The sequence below is a fragment of the Trichosurus vulpecula genome, chromosome 9 (assembly GCF_011100635.1).
Source record: "Trichosurus vulpecula isolate mTriVul1 chromosome 9, mTriVul1.pri, whole genome shotgun sequence".
In the NCBI taxonomy this organism is placed as follows: Eukaryota; Metazoa; Chordata; class Mammalia; order Diprotodontia; family Phalangeridae; genus Trichosurus; species Trichosurus vulpecula.
This window is the reverse complement of record NC_050581.1, coordinates 199247850-199271715: the sequence shown is the minus strand read 5'-3', so window position 1 is coordinate 199271715 and position 23866 is coordinate 199247850. Positions and strand designations below refer to the sequence as shown.

General features: G+C 43.7%; 1 protein-coding gene across 3 annotated transcripts in view; it reads right to left on the bottom strand.

The window, feature by feature from the left end:
* SUGCT (succinyl-CoA:glutarate-CoA transferase) overlaps positions 1 to 23866 on the bottom strand; it is a 643092-nt gene that overhangs the window by 582794 nt on the left and 36432 nt on the right. For 2 of the 3 annotated variants that reach the window (XM_036738675.1, XM_036738676.1), the window contains exon 6: positions 16080 to 16200. The exons of the other annotated variant lie outside the window; for it this stretch is intronic. In XM_036738675.1, coding sequence (XP_036594570.1) covers positions 16080 to 16200 — 121 coding nt within the window. The remainder of the gene's footprint in view (positions 1 to 16079; positions 16201 to 23866) is intronic. 3 annotated transcript variants of the gene reach the window in all.

Genomic DNA, 23866 nt, shown 5'->3' with positions numbered 1-23866 from the left:
TGAAAGGATATCTTGGGCATGAGCCAGGAAAAGATGGAAAATACAAGTCAAGGTGTGTGTGTGTGTGTGTGTGTGTGTGTGTGTGTGTGTGTGTGTATGTGTAACAAAATTAAATAGGACTGCAGCCCTACACCATAGTAGATTGTGAAGGGCCCTAAGTGTAGGGCTAAGAATTTTATATTTTATCCTAGGGGTAATAGGGAGCCACTAGTCCTTGGGCGTAGGGGTGGTATGGGTCAACTTGTGTTTTGGCGGCTGTGTGGAGGATAGATTGGAGAGGGGAGAGCCTGGAAGTGAGGCAGGAACAGGCCCAATCTGGATGTGCCCAGTCCTCAATCCTGAGATCAATAACCAAGTTTGTGGCCATTCACCAAAACAAGGTATTTCTTATTTATTTCCTTCACATGGAACCAAAGGTTTAAAGCAGTTTTCTGATCAGGGCTGGCAAGTAGAAGTCAGCACCATTTGACCCAATGACACTCTTGGCTTCCTCAGTGGCCATATCTGAAATAGGATTTGGAATACAAAAGCATGGGGCTCCACTCCTCCCCTCTCCCCACCAAATGTCAGCAGGAATGGGAACTGAGCAGGAGGTTGATCAAACCAAGGGTGCCCCCAGGAGGCAGCAGACAACACCAGTCAAGACAAACGGCAGCAGTCGGGGCATAAATAAGAGTGGGTGCGGGGTCACCCCAGTGCTCAACAGTGCCAACATGTGGCCCTCTTTGGAACCTTCAGCTCCTGATCAGGCTTGCAGTAGACAGAGCCATCTCATCAGCACTGTTTCCTTCTTAAAGACCCAGCCCCTCAGAGTAAACACTCTTGTTCCAACCCAATCAACATTTATTAAGTGCCTGCTAAATGTCAGGCATTGTGCTAATATTACAATTAATTTTAAAAAAGAAGACAGTCCCTGCCCTCAAGGAGCTTATAATCTTAAAGGGGGAAGACAACACACAAAGGGAAGGAGGAAAGGGAAGAAAGTGGAAGGGAACACCAGGAGTTATCTGGCAGAGAGTAGAGCCAAAACCAGGCAATGCAGCACATGCTGAGTGGAATGAGATGAGAGTCCAGTCTCTGTACCCTAGAAAGGATGGCATTGGGAGGAGTTTGCTACTCTATGTCACCTCCTAAATGCCCCCTCCAGTCAGAGGGGAGAGGAGGCTGAAGGAGGCAGTGGCCATCCCGGATTAAGTTAGCAGCATGCTGGTGAGTTTAGATGAGGAAACTGAGGCCCAGGTAGTAAAGTGATCTGTACAAGGTCACTCGGGGGTCATCATCACAGGACCAAGTCCTCTGAGTCTAGAGTCAGTGACTTTACCACTATATGGTATCTGCTTTGTGAAGTTTAAAACACTATGCAAAGGCCAGTTGTTATTTTTGAGAGATGAGACGTCCAATCCCTTGGCAGGTCTGTGTGCGCAGCAAGAACCCTGGTTGAGCCAGCTGCTGACCCATCTCCAGGGCAATATTCACCCTGAGTAGCAACCTCCACCCCAAAGCTCACAGGGTCAGGAGGCTTCAGTCTATAAAATGACAGGCACCTTTGCATCCAGTGTCAAGTTCCTGTGGTTTTAATTGAACTGGCCATTCACCCAGAGGAGAAAGAAGGGAGGATCACATCTGTGGAGGCTTGGGAGAAGGATCTCAAGAGGAACAGTGGCAGGAGCAAAGACAGTAAAAGGACTTCTAACCTCTGTGTCCTGGGAACACCCATTCTGAACATGAATAGGAATAAATAATCCTTCTCAGGCTGTTCCCAGCTGTGAATCCTGGGGCTTTTAGAATATTGATAAGATGCTCTACACACTGCAAAGTGTAATCCTAGAAGGCCCAGGAAACGGGGCTAGTTCTGATCATCCATCACAGAGTCAGAGCTGAAGAGACCCTCTGAGACTTTCTAGTCCAACTCTACTGTTGGACCACCAGGGAGCCTGAGTTCCAAGAAGAACAACTGATTTCCCCAGAAAGCTACAAGTGGTAAGTGGGTATACAAATGGATGAAATTCAGCCATTACAACAGCTCATGTTCAGATCAGTCCTGGGCATCTCCATGTGCTTTTCTCCCACTGACTTTGTGAGGACAAATGTTAGAAGGTTTATTTCACAATGTGAAACCTGAGCCTGGCTGCCTCACACGATGATTGCTGAGGATTTGAGCTCTTTAAACAAAGTATGGCCAACCCCCAGCAGGGAAGTGGAAGGCTGTCGGGTCCAACCCCCTCCTTTTAGATATGAAGAACCTGAGTTCTACAGAAGTTACCAATCTTGTTCATGGTCTCAAGGGTAGAAAGTGGCAGAGCGAGGACTTGAACCCAGCTCTGCCAATCCCAACCCAGCACACTTTCCACTCTGCGAAGTATCCTCCCACTTATTGAGCTAACCCAGAAGAGAATCTTGTTTAAGTAGGGGTTGGAGTAGATGGCCATGGAGGTTCCTCCCAACTTAGGGATTCTGTAAGTCTATGACTGTAAAGGACTCTTGAAATCATAAGATCTTTGATTCAGAACTACAAGGGACCTAGGAGATTATTTATTCCCCCTCAATTGACATATAAAAGAAAAGAGTATAGTGACTCAAGGTCACTCAACTGGGGCCAAGATCAGGACTCAAAGTCAATATCTTCCAACTGTAAGCTCAGAGCTCCCTCTCCACCACCTCCCATCACCCCCCAAGCCATGCTATCTAACCATCAGCTGCAAGCTTCGGATCAGCTAGCAACTAGACAAATACTAGCTGACTCATTGTTGTTCTTATCCCTAAATATTAAATGAGGTCTGTGCTGCAGGCAGAAAGCTATTCAGAAAGGCTGCAAGAGCTGTGATATGGAACATTAAAGGTCCCCAGAGTCTTCCAGAGGCAGTCAAGGGCAATGGATAAATGGGACAAACCATCCAGCAGCCGTAGCCCAACTTGGGCTCACACCATGGCACCAGCGACACAAACTGAAGCCAAGTTGCAATGGGACTGTTATGCAGGGAATTGGCCTGGGTGTAAATTCTTATTATTTCCTCTCCCTTCCTCCACATTGTCCCAGGTTTCCAAAATGGTTAGTGTATATGGAAATCTGCCTCCAGAGTCCGGAGATATATAGGAAGACATACACAGGATAGGAGAGGAGGGAAGGGGAGGGAAGGAAAGGGGAGGGGAGGAGAGGATCAGGAAGGGGAGGGGAGGGAAGGGGAGGGGAAGGCCAGGGAAGGGAGGGGAGGGGAAGGGAAGGGAGAGCAGTGAAAACGAATGAAAAGAATAAATATAAATGCAGTTAAATATAACAAGGTTACTTAAGGTGCAGTTTTAGGTTTGGTGCCTGGAGTGACTGTCTTGATTGTGAGCATCTTGTCATTTCGGCCTCTTCTATCCAAGGACCATCTGGATTTTGTGGTGACCTGGTCAGTAACCACCCTGTAGCTCCTTGCCACAATCGTTTAGATCATAGAATGGGGCAGAACCAGAAGAGGCCTTATAAAACATCTACAATTCAGCTTGACACATACGTGACACATACACTAACCCTATCAGCCAATTGTGATCCTCAAGGATCTCGAAGTATAGGAAAGAGATGTGCAGGTAGTTATAACATGAAGCAATATATCAGAGAATGGCAGACCAAAGTGATCTTAGGTGAGAGGGGGCAAGTCATTTCTGATAGGAGGAAAAGAGTCGTGTGAGCTGAGCTTTAGAGGACTGGCAGGAATTGTACCAGGTGTGAAGTAGAGGAGGCAGTCTCAGCAGGGAGAGCTCAGGCAAAGGCACAGAACTAAACAGAGCTTTGTGTGTCTGGGGAACAGAGAGAAGCCCGCTTTGGTTGGAATATCCCCATAACTCTGCAGAGAGTAAATGAAGAAAAGATTGGAGAACAGGCTTGAAAATGTACAGTGATCCCAGATTTTGGAAGGCCTAGGGTTAAGTGACTTGCCCACGGTCACACAGCTAGTAAGTGTCCACGGCCAGAGTCTTCCCAATGCTAGACGCAGCACTCTATCCACTGTGATGACACTTAGCTGCCGTACTGTACAGTAAAGAATAGAACAAAAATGTTTATAGGGTGTCAAATAGGGCCAGATGAACTACATTCCTAGGTACCAATAATTGACATTTACACAGTGCTTTAAGTTTGGCAGAATGCCTTACGTATATGATTGTATTTGAGCCTTACTCCAGTCCTGTGAGATAGTTACTACAGGCGTTATTAGATTCATTTTCTTGGTGGGGAAACAGAGGCTCAGAGAACTGAAGTGACATATGTTCCCAGAGTGAATACATGTCAAAGTCAGGATTTGAACCCACACCATCTTTACTCCTCATCCAGCATTCTGTCCTCATGTCACACTGGGAGACCCTGAAGGTGTGGCTGCTGAATCCCAATCAGTGATCTTCCAAAGCTAATGAAGAATGGGAGAGCTGCCACAGGACTGGAGAAAGGCAAGCGGTGGGCTGATTTTAAAAAAGAGAGAGAATGAAGCCTGCAAGCTATAGCCCAGTGATCTTGATTGATTCCTGGCAAAATTCAAGGTCATGTTATTAAGGATAGCGGTGAGCACTTCAAAAGGGAAGCAGTGGTCATAAAAAGTCACCATGATTTGAGTTTCTGCCACAAAATGACTAACATGGAAATAGGTTTTACCTGATGGCATGTGTATAACCTGTATCGAATTTCTTACTGTCTCAAGGACAGGGAGAGGAGGGAGAGAGGCATAGAGTTTGGAAAACAAAATTTTTAAAAATGAATGCTAAAAATTGTTTTTACATGTAATAGGGGAGAAAATAAATTTTTTTAAAAAACAAGTCACTGTGACTTCATTATCAACAGCTCATGACAAATTTTGCTTGTTTCATTTTTAAAAAATTAGGTTGACTAAGGGAATACTATAGGTTTTCTACCCCCTCCCCTTCCTCAGGCAAGACATTTAACCCTCTTTGTCTCAGTTTCCTCATCTGTAAAATGAGCTGGAGAAGGAAATGACAACCCCAAAAGGGGTCATGAAGAGTCGGACACGACTGAGTGACAACAATTATAGAATGATGACCATTTTCTTTAGCTGTGAGGAGCTACCTCTTTGAGAGAAAAAAAAAAGACAGGCCCCTCCTTCTCCTTTGTGACTAAAGTACATCCCTAGTTTATTTAACTGATTCTTATTTGGTATAGACCAAGGGCCCCTCAGCTAGTTGCCTTCCTCTGAAGTCTTCAATGACCTTTCTAAAATATGCAACTGGAGAGACAAGGCTTCCATGCCATGTCATCTGGCGCTTCCTGGAACAGGTTCCCTGAGTTCGCAGGCACCCAGAACCAAACCCCCATCATCCATCATCCTCATGGTCCAATCTCGCCGTCCCACTTCCTTTTTTCACTTATCTCATTATTCCCCCAGCACCAGACCATTCTTTTTGATTCAACCTGTCACCAGGGCCTTGTTTGCATCTTCTACAAATGTCTTTTTAACCTAAGTTGGCCAGTGAGGATTTTGTGTATCTACATCAGAATTGTTTCTCTTTGTATCCACAAAATTTCATTTTGAGAGCCTTCCATCCTTCCTGAGCTAATTTGTCTTAGAGCAGAGGCATCAAATGTGCAGCTCAAGGGCCACAGGGTGCACAAAACTCCTGAATGTAGTCCAAACCAGATTAAAAAGTAATGAAAATTTTTACAAAAAAAACCCTGAAATTAAAAATAGATAATAGTAATCTGTGATTTTCTTTTTTATCCTTCTTTATTTTAACTTTTAAAATATTTTTTAAAGTTTTAAAATTTCTAAGCCAGTATTTGGCTGGCAGGGATCTATTTCTATTTGTGTTTTACCCCACTGCCTTAGAGAGACTGGGGCGAAGGAATCCTAACTATGCTCGTTCTGTTTCCTTTTAGCAGCCAAATGAAAGATTCTGCCAAGTCACTAATAATGAGAGAAAAACAAATGAAAACAACTCTGAGGTTTCACCTCATACCCAACAAAATGGAAATGGTGACAAGACGGAACTAGTCAGTATTGGAGAGATTTTGTGAAAACACAGGCCCACCAACCCATTGTGGGCACAGCTGTGAACTGGCTCAACCCCTTGAGAAAACAATTTGAAGCCACGCTTTTTCCCAAAGTGACTAAAATATCCATAGGTTTTGACCCAGAAAATCCATTTATAGGTATATACTCCAAAGGAAGGTCCCATATACACCAAAATATTTATAAAACTAAAAGAATTAGAAATAAAGTAGATGCCCAACAAGCAGGGAATAGTAAAACAAATTGTGGCACAAGTAAATCTCCATTTCCCAACTCCAAACTTTTGCATTGGCTGTTTCTCATGCCTGAAAGGTACTTCCTCCTCACTTCTATCTCACAGAGTCCCTCTCTCACATTAAGACTCATTTCCAACATAGCCTTCTACTTAAAGCCTTTTCTGATCCCCTCCTTCATCATATACCTTGTGCTAATGACTTCATACTTATTTGTATTTGTTCTCTTATATTTATTTTGTGCACATGTATCTAGATATTTGTTGCCTCCCATGATTTGGAAGGTAAGCTCCTTGTGAGTGGGGATTATTTTATTCATTGTGTTTTTGTATCCATATTCCCTCAAAGCAGTATCTGGCACAGAGTTGGGGCTTAATAATACCTAATGAATACTTGCTGACTGATTGGTTGGATTATTACTGTGCCATAAGAACTATGACTGACTATAACAACACATACAAAATCACTGCTGAGTACAGGGGAGCTGGGGACTCATTTGTCCCTTCTCCTCAGCTCTCCAACACATGGACTGAGTTCCATCCTCAGTGAACCTGGCCTCTGAAGAGAGGAGTCAGGCTCTCTTTCTTGAATTTTCTGGCTCAATAAATCCCTACTCCCAAGGAGAATCACTTAAAGCTTAAGCTTGGCTCATATCTTGGATTTCCTCCAAAAGGGAGTAGAAAGTTGCTTGATATACAGTGTGGGTCAGGTATAGGACAGCTATTTATGTCCTCCACAAGAAAGAGAAGTCTAGAACCCAAAAGACTCTAAGCTCACACAGACAAAAAATGTAAACATGAAGCAGTAGCTTCTCACTCCTGGCATACATTCCTGGGATGCTGATACTTAACATATTTATGAAAACAGAAAGCTTTCCATAGGCCTGTTACATTGAGCATTTATCTCTGTAATACCATTGTCTCCCTCAATGTCCATGTCTTCTGGCAAGCCCTTCTCCAAGGATTCCCATAGTGGTTGTGAGATGGCTCCTCCCAAAGCAAAGCTAGCACCAACAGAGGAATCCAGGAGCTCCCAAGGAAGCCACTCCAGAAAAGTTGATCTTCCAGGATCACTGGGCAGGCACCTATGCTCAAGGAAAGAAACAGGAAGCAAAATTGACAGCCAGAGACTTGGGATCCCCTAGGTAGCACATGAGTTCAGATCTATCCTAACTACTGAGGTTAGGATGGGCTGCCCCTCTCTCAGTCTTTAGAAGAAACTCCTGTTACATGCAACACATTCCAGAAAGAACCAAAAGGCAGCATCACTCCTTTGAAAGTTTATTACATGAGCAGCTCTTTTGGAATCAGTGGCTAGTCCTATTTGACACAGCTTTGATACAACCCGACGTGGGATCCCCACTCCTCACCCCCAATCATCGTGGGTATGTATATATATGTATGCATGTGGGGGGGGGGGAGGAAGCGGAAAGGAAAATCAAGGGTCTACCTAGGGTTTGTTGCATTATACCAAAATACTACCCATTTTCCCTAATAAGACAAAGGCTTAGCATGAGGTATCCTCCAGCCAGAGCAGATGAGGGGGACCTGTTTTGAACCTCTATTATGTAAAGAATTTGGAAAAGCACTAAAAGGCTTATATGAACTGACACAGAGTGAAATAAGAATAACCAAGAAAACAATATAGGCAATGACTACGGCAATGCAAATGAAAAGAATAAAACAAGAAAACAACTCGAACCCTAAGAAGGAAGGAAGGAAAAATAAATACAAAGAGGGAAGTAAAAAGCTCAGAGGGGGACACAAAGAAACAGGGCAAAAATACATTTTTGTTACTAACTTGTAAGCACATTTTAAAAACAAAATGAACATAAGTTTATGATTTCATATTTTTGCTCTTTGTATGTTGTAATATTTGTGTTTGTTGATGAGGAAGTCCAGAAGATAAAAAAATAAGATTTAAAAAGGAGGTCACATAACAGGAGGTTTGAAGAAATCCAAAGACTAGCTGTAACAAAGTCCAATCCAACTTCACTCTGGCCATTCTGTCTCCTTGCCCTCCACCACCATTTTTTGGAAAAGAAAGGGAAGCCAAGACTTGAAAAGTGGCCAGAGCTGAGCAAGCTGAGCTGCTCCTGGAAACGGGAAAGAAGGAGCCATGTGGACTGGAAGGAAATGGATGAAGGCTGGACCTTAATGCCCTGGAAACCATGGCTTGGGGTCTCTTGCTTCAGACGGGCAGTACTTAGCTCCCAGTGACAGGGCACTGTAGCAGCACAGAGGCCAGCGGAAGGGGCAGCAACAGGAGGGAAATTATTGGTCTCTCTCCACTATGCTGCATATGCCATGCCAGATAAACAGGCCGGGATCGACACAGCATCCAAAAGTCCTGTTATTTAAGAGCTGAATTGCTTCTCCATGTGTTAATAATCCTTGCAGAAACGCATCTCAAAGTTTATAGAAACAAAGGCAAATTTTTACAGAAGCAGTGGGAGATGAAGTACAATCTGGGAGAGGGGATTGGCCTGGTCCTCGGAGCATAGACAATATTCTCTGCCTGGGGCAATGTAAGCAGAGGCCTGGGGAGGCCACTTCCAGAAAACTGGGACAGTGTCACTGCTTCAGAGGATGGGAGGGTTTTCTGTCACTGCTGTTGGCTTACTATATGATGATAAAAAAAAACTTTTAACTGGCTGCTGGGCTGGAACTAAGTGTGCAGACAAAAGGCATAGAGAGCAGAAAGTCTGGATGGACCCATAAGTTTTTCTTAAATAAAAGGTATTTTCTTGATGGGTTTCATTTTTACATTCCACTTACAGATAACTCACATTTTGTAAGCAGTCTACATGGAACAAAGTGAAACTTTGTTAAGTAAAATTAATAAGAGGGTGACTTTGTCTGAAAGTATCTGCAACACTTCACATCCATCACATACATACATACACACACACACACACACACACACACACACACACACACACACACACACCCCACCCTCAGTTTTTTTTAAATGGACAGAAATCTATTTTCTCTCCCTCCCAGCCCACAATCCACTGCAGGGTGGGAGGGAAAGGCAATTTTCTTGTAACCAATATGCAGAGTCAAGCAAAACAAATTCTCTCCCTAGTTGCACATAAATGTCTCCTCCTCCATCCTAAGGCCATCCCCTCTCAGTACAGCATGACATGTTTCATTATCAGTCCTCTAGAGTTGTACATGGTCCAAAGTTATTTCTTTTTACAACAATGTTGTAATTAATTATATAAATTGTTCTCCTGGTCCTGCTCACATTACTCATTATCAATTTATAAAGGTCTTCAAAATTGTTCATTTTTATAATAGTGATCATATGAATTATTCTCTTGATCCCATAAACTTCACTCTGCAGCAGTTCAAATAATCTTTCCATGTCTGTTTGAAATCATCTCTCCTCCTTTCTCATAGCACAATAGTACTCTCTGGTAGTTTTCAATGGAGAGGGTAGAAATTCTCTAAGTGTCTGGATGGGAGAGCCTCTCCCCCACCTAGTCACCACTTGGCCTTTGGGGTTTTCACTCTTTGGGTTGGGTTTATTCCTCCCTGATCCAAAGTGAATGACTATGGGAGATGGAATGATCTTATGAGCTTCAAAAGATCAGAATGGACCAGATGTCCAAAAATGGAAGTGTGTAGAAGCCTGTCCTAGTCACCAGCACCTAAGTGAAAGTGAGTCAGCCCAGAACTAAGGGTCAGCTGCTCAAGCCAGCCTGGCAGGGTATCAGCCTGGCAGCTGTGACAGCATGTGCTGCAAGCATGGGAGCCACTCCTCTATTGGCCACACATTCAGCAGCTGGAAGTAAATGCGGTGAGGGGCGTGAGTGCGGCAATGTAAGCTTGAGCCCACTCTCCCCAAGGATCAAGGTGGCAGAGGAAAGAGGCCTCCTGGTCCAAGAGGCTTTTGTAGTTCATAGCTTGTTATTTATCATTTCAGTAAAAATCCATTGGTGAAAGCTAATTGATGTTAATTTGATAATTCATATTGAAGAGAGATCAAGAGACAAATTGACAATGGATCATGCAGTACTAATTAGATGACATCCAGAACATAGTAGATGGTCAGCTGCAGTTGGAATAATACCCTAAAGAGGGATCATGTGCCATAGTTCTAGAAGAAACTCACAGGCCCTCAGGACTTCCCCTAGGAGTGACAGAGCAGCAGCCTTCCTCTGAGGACTGAGTATACACTGGGAGAGTGAGCCCAGAGCCTATGCAGCTACCCAGGGGACAGAGTGGGTGGTCCACAAATGCTGATTAATTGGAACTGCTCTAGGAAATTCCAATAATGCACAATAAAAAAGAATATAACACCTTTCTTTACGAATTGAAATGAGATTATTCACACATATAGCTTCCTCTTCCACCACACACACACACACACACACACACACACACACTAACACCACCACAAGCAGGTCTGTATGGCCTCACCCTTTTATCACCTCAAGAGAATTTTCTTTCTTCCCAAAAGGAAACTGCCCCCATTTCAGCAACATGGCGGCTGAAGATGACAGAGATGAGAACATGCCTCTCAACAATCGTCTCACAACCCTTGACAACTTATCTATCCATTGTTTGGTTGGTGTCCAGAATTGGTTTTTTTAGTGTCTACAATTCTTGAGTCCGGGATCACCTTCACTGTTCACTTAGGAAAGAAAAAAGAAGGCCCAAGAACTTTCACTTGTGGACATGAAACCCCCAGATTAATGACCAAGATCAAAAGCGTGCAGCATAAAGAAGAGCCACACATTCCCAAGCCCTGGAAGGCTGAAGAAGGAACACCACATCATACACTCAGTGTAAGATGATTCATGAAAACAGAAAAACCACAAAAATGCAGCAAGAGGGAAAAACCACAAAGGTAAAAGGGAAGAGCAGCAGCCACAGTCATGAGGATGAAGCAGCTTCACCACAAAAGGACACCAGAAAGCATTTCAGAGGAGGAGGTGCCGGAGATACTTTAGCTCAGGGGCAGTGAGGTGGGTGGTACGGTGGACTGAGTTCCAGGCCTGGAGGGAGGAAGACCTGAGTTCAAATCTGACACTTATGAGCTGTGTGACCCTGGGCAAGTCACTTAACTTCTGCTTTAATTTCCACATATATATAAGAGGGATCATGACATCACCTACCTCATAGGGTTATTGTGAGGAGATAATGAAATAACGTGTAAAGTGCTTTGTAAGTCTTAGTACCATAGAAATGCTAGCTAGAGCTAGCTTGCTAGTAGCTCTATTCCTGCATTTATATCCAAAGAGTAAATGTCCCATCTCTATTTTAGAGATCCCTGGTCAGGTCTCCCTAAACCTGGCATACAGTAGGCACTTAAGAAAGGCTTATGATGGTAGCAGAGTGATGGAGTAGAAAGGAAAGGAGAAAAGGAAACATTTATTAAGTACCTACTATGTGCCAGGCAGTACGCCGAGAGCTTTCCAACTATTATCTGTTTGATGCTCACAACAACCTTGGAGGTAAGTGCTGTTAGGATCCCCATTTTATAATGGAGGAAACTGAAGTAGCCAAGGTTAAATGACTTGCCCAGGGTCACACAGCTAGCAATGTCTGGGGTGAGATTTGAATTCCGGTCTTCCTGACTCTAGGCCCAGCCTCTATGTACTATGGCTCCCCCTAGCACTAGATGTGGAAACAGAAGATCTGGCCTGGAATAATGATTCTGCCTCCTGTTTCTTGTGTGACCTCGGGTGAGTCTTTCTCCCCTCTTGAGGTTCAAATCTTAGCTCCTCTACTTAATACCTGCAGCTCCCTGGCCAATTCCTTTCTCTCCTCTGGGCCTGTTTTCTCTTCTGTGAAAGGAGGACATTAGCCTCAATTATGTAAAAGGTCCCTCCTAGCTCTCCATCCGTGATTCCGCTACTCATGAGGTCACATACCTAACCTTCCCAAAAGAAGGCGAGAGAGCCAAAAAAAGGTGAAAGAAGCAAATTCTATCCCCAGTTTAGACAGAAGTGAAATTGTAGGCTCCCGAGCTGCAAGAGAGAAATCTTGACTCGGGTACAAAACCAGAACGCCAAGAAAGCCACCTTCCCAACGCTTGGGTCAGCGGGGCCAGGGACGCCGCTCCCTCACCCCCAAACGGCACTTCCAAAGTGGCCGGCTCTCTCCTTCCAGAATTTCTTCTTCCTAATGATGTCCTAGAAACACCGCTGTTTCCCTCTTGCAATGACTCCCAGGAATCTGCCTTGGTAACAATGATGTCCTTTTCAAGACTGCCCCCTACAGTCCATGCACAAGTACGGCCGCTGGAAAACGGAGAGCTCTAGGCTGAACCAGCCTGCTCAGCAGGCCCAGACACAGGGCCAGAATCGGATGCCCCCGTGTGACCAGAACAGAGTATCTGTCAGAGGAGCCAACATCTGTACTCTTCACAAATCCTAACCACCAGCTGTCAGAATCGATTACACGTAAAACTTGGAACCATTCTAAAATTACACTCATCAGCCCCAAAGCCAACATATGAGTGAGAACAGACACCCTGGGGTCCAACTGCCATGTAGATGGCATCGCGGAATTCTGGCGTCCAAGTCGTACCAGGGGGCAGCGGCTGCCTCTCCAAAACATGGAAGGCAGGGCTCCCTGGCCAGGAGCACCGGCATTCTGGCTGGGAGATGAATTTGGCCCTATCTGCGTCTGAACTCATCACCTACACACGACCTCTGGTTCTCAAAACGCCAGCAATTTAAAGTCCCTTGCTACTAAACTTGCTAATGACTTCCACCTTTATAAACAAAGTGGTGAAAAACGAACGGCAAGACGCGAGCAGATATCGATCTCCCAGAGACAATTAATGGGAGCCAGCACCTCCTGCCCGCTGTCACAGCAGGGGCGGCTTCCCACACCCTTGGCTCTCCAGGAATTTAGGGTTTTCCATTAGGATGGGGGTTGGGGGGAGGCTGCTGTTAGGCAAGAGAGCCGAAGTATACTTGAATATTTCACTTCCTGACAGTTCCACCGGCCTTGGGGACTTTAGGAAGGGAAATTCTCTCATTCCTTGCCTTCTGTACCCACGTACATGGTCGGAGAGAGAACTGGAACATGAATGTGGAAATAAGTTAAATGGAGGATGCGACCTGGTCCTTTTTGTTCCTCCAAGGTTACATGGCATCTATTCTCTGTGAAGACATCGATAGAATATATATAATGCATTTTATATAAAACACACACACATGTAAAATACCCACCTATGTCCGTGTCACATCAGAAGACGTTTCTGAGGACAAGAAGCACTTTGCTTCGAGGTCACTAGGGGGCGCCAGAGTGCACAAAGTACTAGGCTTCAGAATTCAGCCTCAGGCACTTGATAGCTGTGCCGCCTTGGACAAGTCAGTCATTTAACCTCTGTTTGCCTCAATTGTCTCAACTGTAAAATGGGGATAATAACAGCCCCTACTTCCCAGGGTTGTATTGGGGATCAAATGAGACAATATGTGCAAAGCATTAGCACTTTCGCTCTTTCTTTCAGTCATGTTTGGCTCTCTGTGACCCATTTGGGGTTTTCTTGGCAGAGATACTGGGGTGGTTTTCCATTTCCTTCTTCAGCTCGTTTTACATATGAGGAAACTGAGGCAGACAGGGTGAAGCAACTCCCTCAGGGTCACACAGCTAGGAAGTGTCTGAGGCTGGATTTGAACTCAGGTTTTGGAGTCTTCCTGACTCTGGGCCTTGCACTCTGTGCACTATGGCATTACCACACTGCCTGGCAAATAATAGGCATTTAATAGGTGCTTGTTCCCTTCCCCACCTTCTTTTTCCTCCTCTTTCTTTGCATCTCCAGCATCTAATACAATGCCTAGCACATAGAAGGCTCTTTTCAAATGCTTGTGGATTGAGCTATTGAGCATATCCCCAACACTTAGCACCACGATAGCTGCTTGGTAAATGCTTTTGCTCGATCAGTGGCTGTATTCTGTTTCTCCGTTTGCCTCTAGTTTTGCTGATATCACTCTTGGTCTCTGTCAACAACCATAAGAATGACACGTGTGCTCATAGGAGCTTCTCCAGGGGAAGGATTGAGGAGAAAGCAGTGCCTGATAGCAAGGCAGGCCTTTCAAACACTCTTGCTGCATTAGGCATGGCTGGTTCTGCCCACCTGTTGTTCTTTGGGACGAGGGAAGGCTCACTTAGTGGGTGGGTGGAGAAGTGGACCTGGTTAGGACCAGGAGGCAAAAATACAAGGCACCTGGGAAACTCTGATTGGTAATTAATAAACTCTTTTAACAAAATGCATCAGGCCCCTGGCTGAAAAGCCCCCAGGGTAGTACAGAGACAACAGGGAGGGAAGCTTGCTTTGCTAAGAGACAACCCTGCTGTGCCTTAACATAGTCAGGAGGACTGTGAAGGTGGAGATGTCCTAGTACAATGAAGGGAAAGGGAGCTGGAACATGGAATCAGAGGACCTGGGTTCCAATCCCAGCCCTCCCACTTATTCACTGTGGGACCTAAGATGAGTCACGCAGCCTCACTAGGCTTCACTTTCTTCATCTGCAGAATGAAGGAGCTGGACGTCCAGGCCCCTCCCCACTCCAACACTCTGATCGGTGACCATCAGAGGCACAGGGATGAAACATAAAAACAGTGACTGCCATTGATAAGGCCCCTTGATGTTTGCAAAATGGGACAGCGGTATGGTACAGGGTAAAGAGCGCTGGACCCGGCATCAGAGGACCTGGGTTCAAATCCCTCCTCTGTCAGTGAGTATCTGTGTGACCTTAGGTGAGCACCTAACCTCTGTGGGCCTCAGTTCCCTCATCTGCACAATGAGGGGGTGGTTGGACCACACGGCCCCTACGTCCCCTCCTAGCCCCAAGTCTGTGACTTTCTGGCCTGAGGCCCTAAGTGCCTTACCCACTCAGCTTCATCTGAGCCTGGCTGCCACCTTATGCTGTGGACTGGTGCTGCTGAGTCGCTTCAGCCCTGAAGGGCCCGACTCTTCCCTTCTCCATTTGGGGAATTGCCTCGATTTACATTTAACCACCAGGGGGTGCTGCTGAGCCGTAACCTGAGAACTTCTCAGAATGAAAATCAGGTGTGGGGCCATCCCAGACTCATTCAACACCAGAGGGCCTCTGGGGACCCAGGAGGGGCAGGGGACGGGGAGCTCTCTGTGGTTCTTAGGGCCGCTGGGTGGCTTCCATCATAGGCCCTGCCAGGCCTCACCACCCTTAAATCTGTCAAAGTCGCTAGACGTGCCCCAAACCAAAGAAAAGGCAGTCCGGGCAAGCAGGTGCAGCTCATGATGCCTTCGAGGTGGCCCCAGTCACCGGGAACCAATCAGAGAACTGAGTTGCTGCGTCCACTTCCTACGCCTACCTCCTTGTTCTCTGGGCTCTCTCAACAAGTTCTCCTCAGACTGATCTAAGCCCTTTCCCTGGTACAAAGATAAATGGGGAAACATAGGTGTAAATGAGAAGATGCTAGGCCAAGTAGCAAAGCAGAACGACCGACCACATGGATGCTGACAGTGACAGTGAAAATAATGAAAAGGACGCCAACAAAATCCAGGAAAATATACAGACAAGGAGTTCAGAAGGGGCTAGGGAAACCAACGTAGTGCTCTGGGACCGTCTTGGGAAAGCTCCTCTGCTTTTCATGTACAATCTTGTTTTCAAAATTCGTGTTTGTATATTTCAATGTTTGATTTTGCGGTTGGTTACTAAGGGTATAACAGGAAGAGAATTTTTTAAAAAGGACCCCACCTCTCTCTAGGCTGAAATAGTCAGCAAAAAACTTATTTAGAGGAAACCATCACCAGCCAGAGGCTTCTTATGTCACCCCTGAGGTGTCTTCACCCTCCTCCCTGTGGTACGCTGAATCCTGATGCCAGGTAAATGGCTAAGTACCTGTTATGGAACAGTAGACTATATGAGGTGCAATCTCGCTTATGTCTTCGTAGCCCAGACCCATTTCAAGTAGCTTGCCAGGAACATAGTTCTCGACAAAAACATCACAAACAGCTGCAAGCTGAAAGGAGAGGCAGATCAATGAGACAATGAATGGCATCTCAAACTCTATGTGTCCAAAAAGAAACATTCTTTTTCTCCCCAAACACACCCCTTTTCCAAACTGCCCTGTCTCCGCTCAGGGCACCACCTTCTTTCCAGCTACTTGGGTTCAAAAGCTCAGGGTCATCTCTGACGCTGCTCTCCCCCTCACAATCCATAAAGCATTTCTACGGCACTCTAAGGTTTGCAAAGTATTGTGCATCTGTTTTCTCACTTGTTCCCCACAACAGCCCAGTGGGGTAGGTTATATTACTATCTCCATTTTGCAGTTGAAGAAACCAAGGCCAAGACAGGTTAAGTGACTTGCCCAGGGTCACATAGCTATTAACTGTGGCATATGAAATTTGAATTCAGGTTTTCTAACTCCAGTCCAGTGCTCTATCCACTGAGCCACCTAGCTGCCCATCCAATCAGGATCTTGTTAATTCTACCTCCACATCATCCCACTAGATTGTAAGCTCCTGAAAGCACAGATCGTGTTTTTGCCTTTCTTTGTATCCCCAGCACCTAATACAGTAACTTGCACACAGTAAGTGCCTAATAAAAGCTTGTTGGTTCACTGGCCTCTTCTCTCACTCTTATCATCTTGTCATTGAACATCTGCACTACTGGAATAGCCTCCCTGTATCTCCCCTCTCCAAACCATGTCTCACACAGTTCTGACCATGTCACTCCCCTTCATCTTCAGTGGCTCTCTATTATCTGTAGGATAAAAGGCAAAATTCACAGTCTGGAATACAAAGCCTTCCACAATCTGGAAGTCTCCATTTCCCATCTTAGTTCCTAATCCTCTCCTTTACTCACTGCTCCAGTCAAACTGATCTGACAGCTGTTTCCTGTACATGAGATTGCATTTCTCATCTCCATGTCTTTGCACAAATATTAACAACTGGCTATCCAGAAGAAAAAAATAGTGTGTATGATGCACTTTCCAGTTTAATCTGCATTTCCTCTATCACTTTCTTAAGCCTAGATGATCAATGAAACAATAGACCAAGACCTGAGTTGTAGCATTTGCCGCTTCCCTAGGTGTAAATGCTTTCAATGAAAATTCTCCCATCACCCTTAGCTTCTGGCAAAGTGCAGAGGCTATGCCTCCACAAAGCCTTTCCTGATCTCCCTTGCTTTTATTTCTTTCCCCCTTTAGGAATTACTAAATACTTCGTATTTTCTTATATTTTTCTCTCCATTTGAAAGTATAACCAATTTTAATGACCTCACCCAAATTACTGTTACTTTATCCTTAAGAGGTAATAAAACCTTGGAGCCTCAGCTTAACTAAATTTGGGTTAGGGAATTAGGCTCTATAAAGAGTCTGTGAGGAGAATTTTAACTGTTATGGTGGAAAAGCTCTTAGTTGTGATGCCTGAGGAGAGGACAAAGAAAGAGGACTAAGAGAACTTCTTTCCTGAGAGAACTTGAGTTTGAACCTCACTTCAGGAACAAACATGAAGACAGTTTTTCATTAGAGACTTAACCTCCTCTTAGAATATAAGAAGTGAATGTTTCCAGAATTAGAAATCTGCAGTTTTAAGTAGTGGTTAAAGGTTACTTTGGATATAATCTTTCTCACAGCTGATATATTGTAAGCAATTATTTATGTCTTTGTTTTATTGTTTGTTATATTATTAAGTATTGTTAAGTATAACCAGGAACCATGTTATTTTTAAACCTAAGAGATTAAGAGTATGATAGAAATTAGCAAATGCTTATGGGAAAAGCTTCTCTAATAAACAAAGGCAGGAACACAAAAGTCATTCATTCATTCATTAAGGATTTCACAATTTTAATAATTAATATGGGAATATCAGAAAATGCCCCTTGATTACCTTAGAGCAGGGGTTAACCTTTTTGTGTCATGGTTAGGGCTAACTCTAACCCTAACCCCTAACCCCTAACCTTTTGCCATCTTGTGAAGCCCAGGGATCCCCTCCCAGAATAAGGTTGTTAAATGCATACAACAAAATACATCGAAGTACAAGAAGATGCAATTGCATTAAATGCAATTATCAGAATATGTTTTAAAGAACAAATTCACAGACATCAGGTTACGAGCCCCTACCTCAGAACTAGGACAAGAATGAATAAGGAATATGAGGAGGTAGAGAGAGATTTGGACTAAATGACCTTGAAGGTTCCTTCCATCACTCAGTCTGTGAATCTCTGACTTAGCAAGCACTGAACAAATGTATGATGAATTGAATTGAATGAATCCAAAATGTTCACAGCATTCTCAACTTGACAGGCTTAAAAAATTTTTTTAGAGATTTTTAAAGATTTAATCTTAAATTTTTAAATGTTAAATCTTTATTTTTTAAAATCTTAGTAAACAAAGCAGATTGTGGTATTCTCACCATACAAATGTCCCAAGACAATCTCAGCAAACTTAGATAAGAAGAAAAGCCCTGAGAGGACAATACGGAGTTATTAGTGGCAAGAAACCAATGGCTACGAATATTTATTATTAATACTCTGGTAGTAAATTTTGTTGTTTTCAGTCCCTTCAGTCATGTCAAGATTGGAGTGGTTTGCCATTCCTCCTCCAGATCATTTTACAGATGATAAAACTAAGGCCAATAGTTTAAGGAACTTGCCCAGGGCTAGTAAATGTCTGAGGTCAAATTTGAATTCAGATCTTCCCAACTTCAGGCCAGTGCTCTATTTACTTTACCACCGAATTGCACCATGGTACTAAATAGACTTGCATTCAACAGTTAAATAAGAAAAATTCTTAGACTACTTTTACCTTTTAAGAGATTTTTTTCAGGAGTCCAAAAAGAAAATTTTGAATTCTACTCTAATTAAAAGATAGAAAGGAGAAGAAAACAAGCTGTTTTCTATAAAAAACAAAGGTCATGCACTTAATGGCCTCTCTGTCTGCCCCTCCCTTGTGTCCTCCCTGTAGACTTCCACCAGGCTCATCTCTCTCTTTGCAACATTTCTAAGCAACCATATTGTATCATAAGCATTTTTAATGGCTCTGACATATCATCAATATAAGGAGCTCACAGATAAGGAGAGACCCTCTATCAATGCGGGGTGGCACCTTCATTGCAACCTACAGTCTTTAATAGTTGTCTGCAGCTAATGCTTAACATGCTAAGTGACTTGCCCAGAGTCACGCAGTCAGCACAGGTCAGACAAGGCACTTGAATCTAGGCTTTCCTGACACTGTCTTTCTATCCATAATGCCACAAAGAAATAAATGTTTTCAAGAAAAATTCAGAGTAACCTTTATTAAGTGTCTGTGCCCATCATGAATATATGCCCTTAATAAACATTATTCTGCTTTTTTAATGCCTTCATTTCCTTTAGATTATTTTTCTCCCAGAAACAGATGTTTTTGCAAACCGCTTTTCACATCGACACAGTCAGCTTTCACTGTCCATTCTCTAGTCCGGGTTGACCAAAAATAGGCTCAGTTTTGAAATGAAAGCAGCTCCCAACTCCTCATATAAGGAATGATCCGGAGCCTTTTGAACAAGCAGCTCAGAAACAAGGAAAATAAGAACGGCGTTCAGATCAACCCACGGACCCCAAGCGGTGTAACAGAAAGAGGGTTGTCCTTGGAGTCCGGAGAGCCCTGGCTTTGCTTACGTGCAACTTGCTAGTTATACAACCCTGGGAAGTCACTTTACCATTCAGAGCCTCAGTTTCTTTTTCTGTAAAGTGGTGATATCCATACCTGGGTGCCTATGTCACAGGCTTCCTATGAGGTTCAAGTGAGAAAAGGCATGAAAAGTGGGGTGTCCCAAAAGTCTTAGTACAGTTTTAAGCTTTAATAGCTTAAGCTTCAATACCTATTAAAGCTTAAAACTGCACTAAGACTTTTGGGATGCCCTGCATAAACGTCACTTGTTATTACTGCTATTGTCACTGTTACTATTATCAGAGTATTACAAAATGCTGTATTTGAATTATTTCTCCCCCATTAGAAGGGAAGCTCCTCAAGAGAAAGAATAGTTTCATTCTTTGTCTTCGTAGCCCCAGCACCTAGCATAGTGCCTGGCACATAGTAGGTGCTTAAAAATATATGTCATTTTTGCCGGGCCTCACAACAATCTTCCCATTTGACAGATGATAAAACTGAGGCTCAAAAAGGTTAACTGACTTGCCCAGGGGATGGGAACGGAAGAATTTATAAGTGTCAGAGGCAGAACTAGAATCCAGGTCCTGACGTAGAGTCCAAAGTTCTTTTTACTACATACCTATACACTGCCTCTCTGGCTTCAGTGATTAACGGCATCAAAATCAATCGGTCCTTTATCAAATACTCTGTGCCAGGCACTGTGCTATAAGCACCAGGGATACAAAGAAAAAAACAAGGTCCTTCCCTCAAGAAGCTTACACTCTAATATGTAGCTTACATCTCATCTATGAAGTGGGATAATAATAGTACCTGCCTCCTCGGGCTATGATGAAGATAAAATGAGATCACATTAAAGAGCACTTTTCAAATCTTTTTTTCTTTTTTTCCCTTTCTTTTCTTTTTTTATTAAATTTATTTATTTTTAATTTTCAACTTCACTTTCATAAGATTTTGAGTTCCAAACTTTCTCTGCATCTCTCCCTTCCCCTACCTCAAGATGCTGTCTAATTTGATATAGGCTCTACATATACATTCATATTAAACCTATGTTCACATTAGTCATGTTGTAAAGAAGAATTAGAAGCAATGGGAGAAATGACAAGAGACAAGAAACAAACAAAAAACAGAAAAGAGAGAGAGAACAAGTAGTACGCATTCATACTCCATAGTTCTTTTTCTGGATGTGGACAGTATTTTCTATCATGAGTCTCTTGGAGTTGTCTTAGATCCTTGCGTCGCTAAGAAGATGTGAGTCTATCATCACACAATGTGGTTTTTTACTGTGTACAATGTTCTCCTGGTTCTGCTCATTTCACTCAGCATCAGTTCATATAGGTCTTTCCATGTTTTTCTGAAGTCTGCTTACTCATCATTTCTTATAGCACAACAGTATTCCATTACATTCACATACCACAACTTGTTCAGCCACATTCCCCAACTGATGTGCATCCCCTAAATTTCCAGTTCTTGGCCACCACAAAAAAGAACTGCTATAAATATTTTTGTACATGTGGGTCCTTTTCCCTTTTGTATGATCTCTTTGGGATACAGACCTAGAAGTTGTATTGCTGGGTCAAAGGGCGCACACATTTTTATAGTCCTTTGTGCATAGTTCCAAATTGCTCTCCAGAATGGTTGGATCAGTTCACAACCCCACCAACAATGCATTAGTGTTCCAATTTTCCCACATCTTCTCCAGCATTTATCATTTTCCTGTTTTTTCATGTTAGCCAATCTGATAGGTATGATGCGGTACCTCAGAGTTGTTTTGATTTTCATTTCTCTATTTAGTGGTGATTTAGAGCATTTTTTCATATGACTATAGATAGCTTTAATTTCTTCCTCTGAAAACTGCCTGTCATATCTTTTGACCATTTATCAATTGGGGAATGACTTGTACTCTTATAAATTGGACTCGATTCTCTCTATATTTTAGAAATGAGGACTTCATCAGAGACATTGGTTGTAAAAATTGTTTCCCAGCTTTCTGCTTCCCTTCCAATCTTGGTTGCATTGGCAAAAACTTTTCAATTTAATGTAATCAAAATCATCCACTTTGCATCTTATAATGTTCTCTATCTCTTGTTTGGTCATAAATTCTTCCCCTTGGTCTCCTAGTTTGTTTATAGTATCAGTCTTCATCTAAATCATGTTCCCATTTTGACTTTATCTTGGTATACAGTGTTGTTGTTGTGTTTGTCCTTCATTCTCAAAGAGGACCATGACATCAGTGAAATGATGATATGACTTGCAGCTGACTTTGATTTGAATGAGGGAGGGCTGTGCAATGCAAGGTCATCGGCCTCACTTTCTCCTGCAGTCATCTAGGTCCAGTGGCCTGATATTCACCAGGATGACTAGAGATGGTCCAGAATGGGAGACCCTGGCCCTTTCTTGAGGGGGGAAGGCAGAGAAATTGGGATTAAATGACTTGCCCAAGGTCACACAGGTAGCATGTCAAGTGTCTGAGGTCTGATTTGAACTCAGATCCTCCTGACTCCAGGGCCAGTGCTCTACTCACTGCGCCCCCTAGCTGGCCCAACCCTGGGCCTTTCAGGCTAAGGTCTTTCAGGTTCTCACTTCCAGTGAGGTAACACCCATTCAGTGAATAGGCCTCTTGAAGAAATTCATCAAGGGATGGCCCCTTTAATCAAAACTCAAAAAGAGCGGAGCCAAGATGGTGGCTGGAAAGCAGGGACTTCCGTGAGCTCCCCACCAGGTCCCTCCAAAAACCTACAAAATATGGCTCTGAACAAATTCTAGAACTGCAGAACCCACAAAATAGCAGAGGGAAGCAGGGATCCAGCCCAGGACAGCCTGGATGGTCACTGGATGAGGTCTATCACACACAGAGCTGGCAGCAGAGGGGAGCAGAGCCCAGCACGGGCAGCGGCAGGACCAACCAGACCGGGAGCCGAGCAGAACAGGCCCTAGCACCCTGAATCAGTGAGCTGTGGCAGTTACCAGACTTCTCAACCCACAAACACCAAAGACAACAGAGAAGGTTAGTGGGAAAAGCTGCTGGGACAGAGTGAAAAGAGTTCACGGTTTGGCCACCACCCTGGGGGGAGCAGGGGTGGTGCAGCTACAGAACTACAGCTGCAGTTGCTTCCTGTGCCAGGCCCACCTGGTGGGAGGAATTAAGTGGCAGATCAGAGGAGGAGTGCAGAGCCGGCTTAAGATCTGAGTCAGGTCCAGGTGGTGGTTCTTGAGGAAGGAGGAGTGCTGGTGTGGCAGAGCTGGCTCTATAACAATAGCTCTGAAATCAACAGCACATCCCCTCAAGCTTGGAACAAAGTACTCTTTACTCTACAAGCAGTCATATCCCGACAAAAAACTCAAGGGTCAAGTTAGTTGGCTGGGAACATGGCCAGGCAGCGAAAACACACTCAGATTCAGTCTCGGACTTTGGAATCTTTCTTTGGTGACAAAGAAGACCAAAACATACAAACAGAAGAAGTCAACAAAGTCAAAGAGCCTACATCAAAACCCTCCAAGAAAAACATGAACTGGTCTCAGGCCATGGAAGAGCTCAAAAAGGATTTGGAAAAGCACGTTAGAGAAGTAGAGGAAAAATTGGGAAGAGAAATGAGAAGGATGCGAGAAAACCATGAAAAACAAGTCAATGACTTGCTAAAGGAGACCCAAAAAAATACTGAAAAAAATATTGAAGAAAACAACACCTTAAAAATAGACTAACTCAAATGGCAAAAGAGCTCCAAAAAGCCAATGAGGAGAAGAATGTCTTGAAAGGCAGAATTAGCCAAATGGAAAAGGAGGCCCAAAAGACCACTCAAGAAAATACTACCTTAAAAATTAGATTGGAGCAAGTGGAAGCTAGTGACTTGATGAGAAATCAAGATATTATAAAACAGAACCAAAGGAATGAAAAAATGGAAGACAGTGTGAAATATCTCATTGGAAAAACCACTGACCTGGAAAATAGATCCAGGAGAGAGAATTTAAAAATTATTGGACTACCTGAAAGCCATGATCAAAAAAAGAGCCTAGATATCATCTTGCAAGAAATTATCAA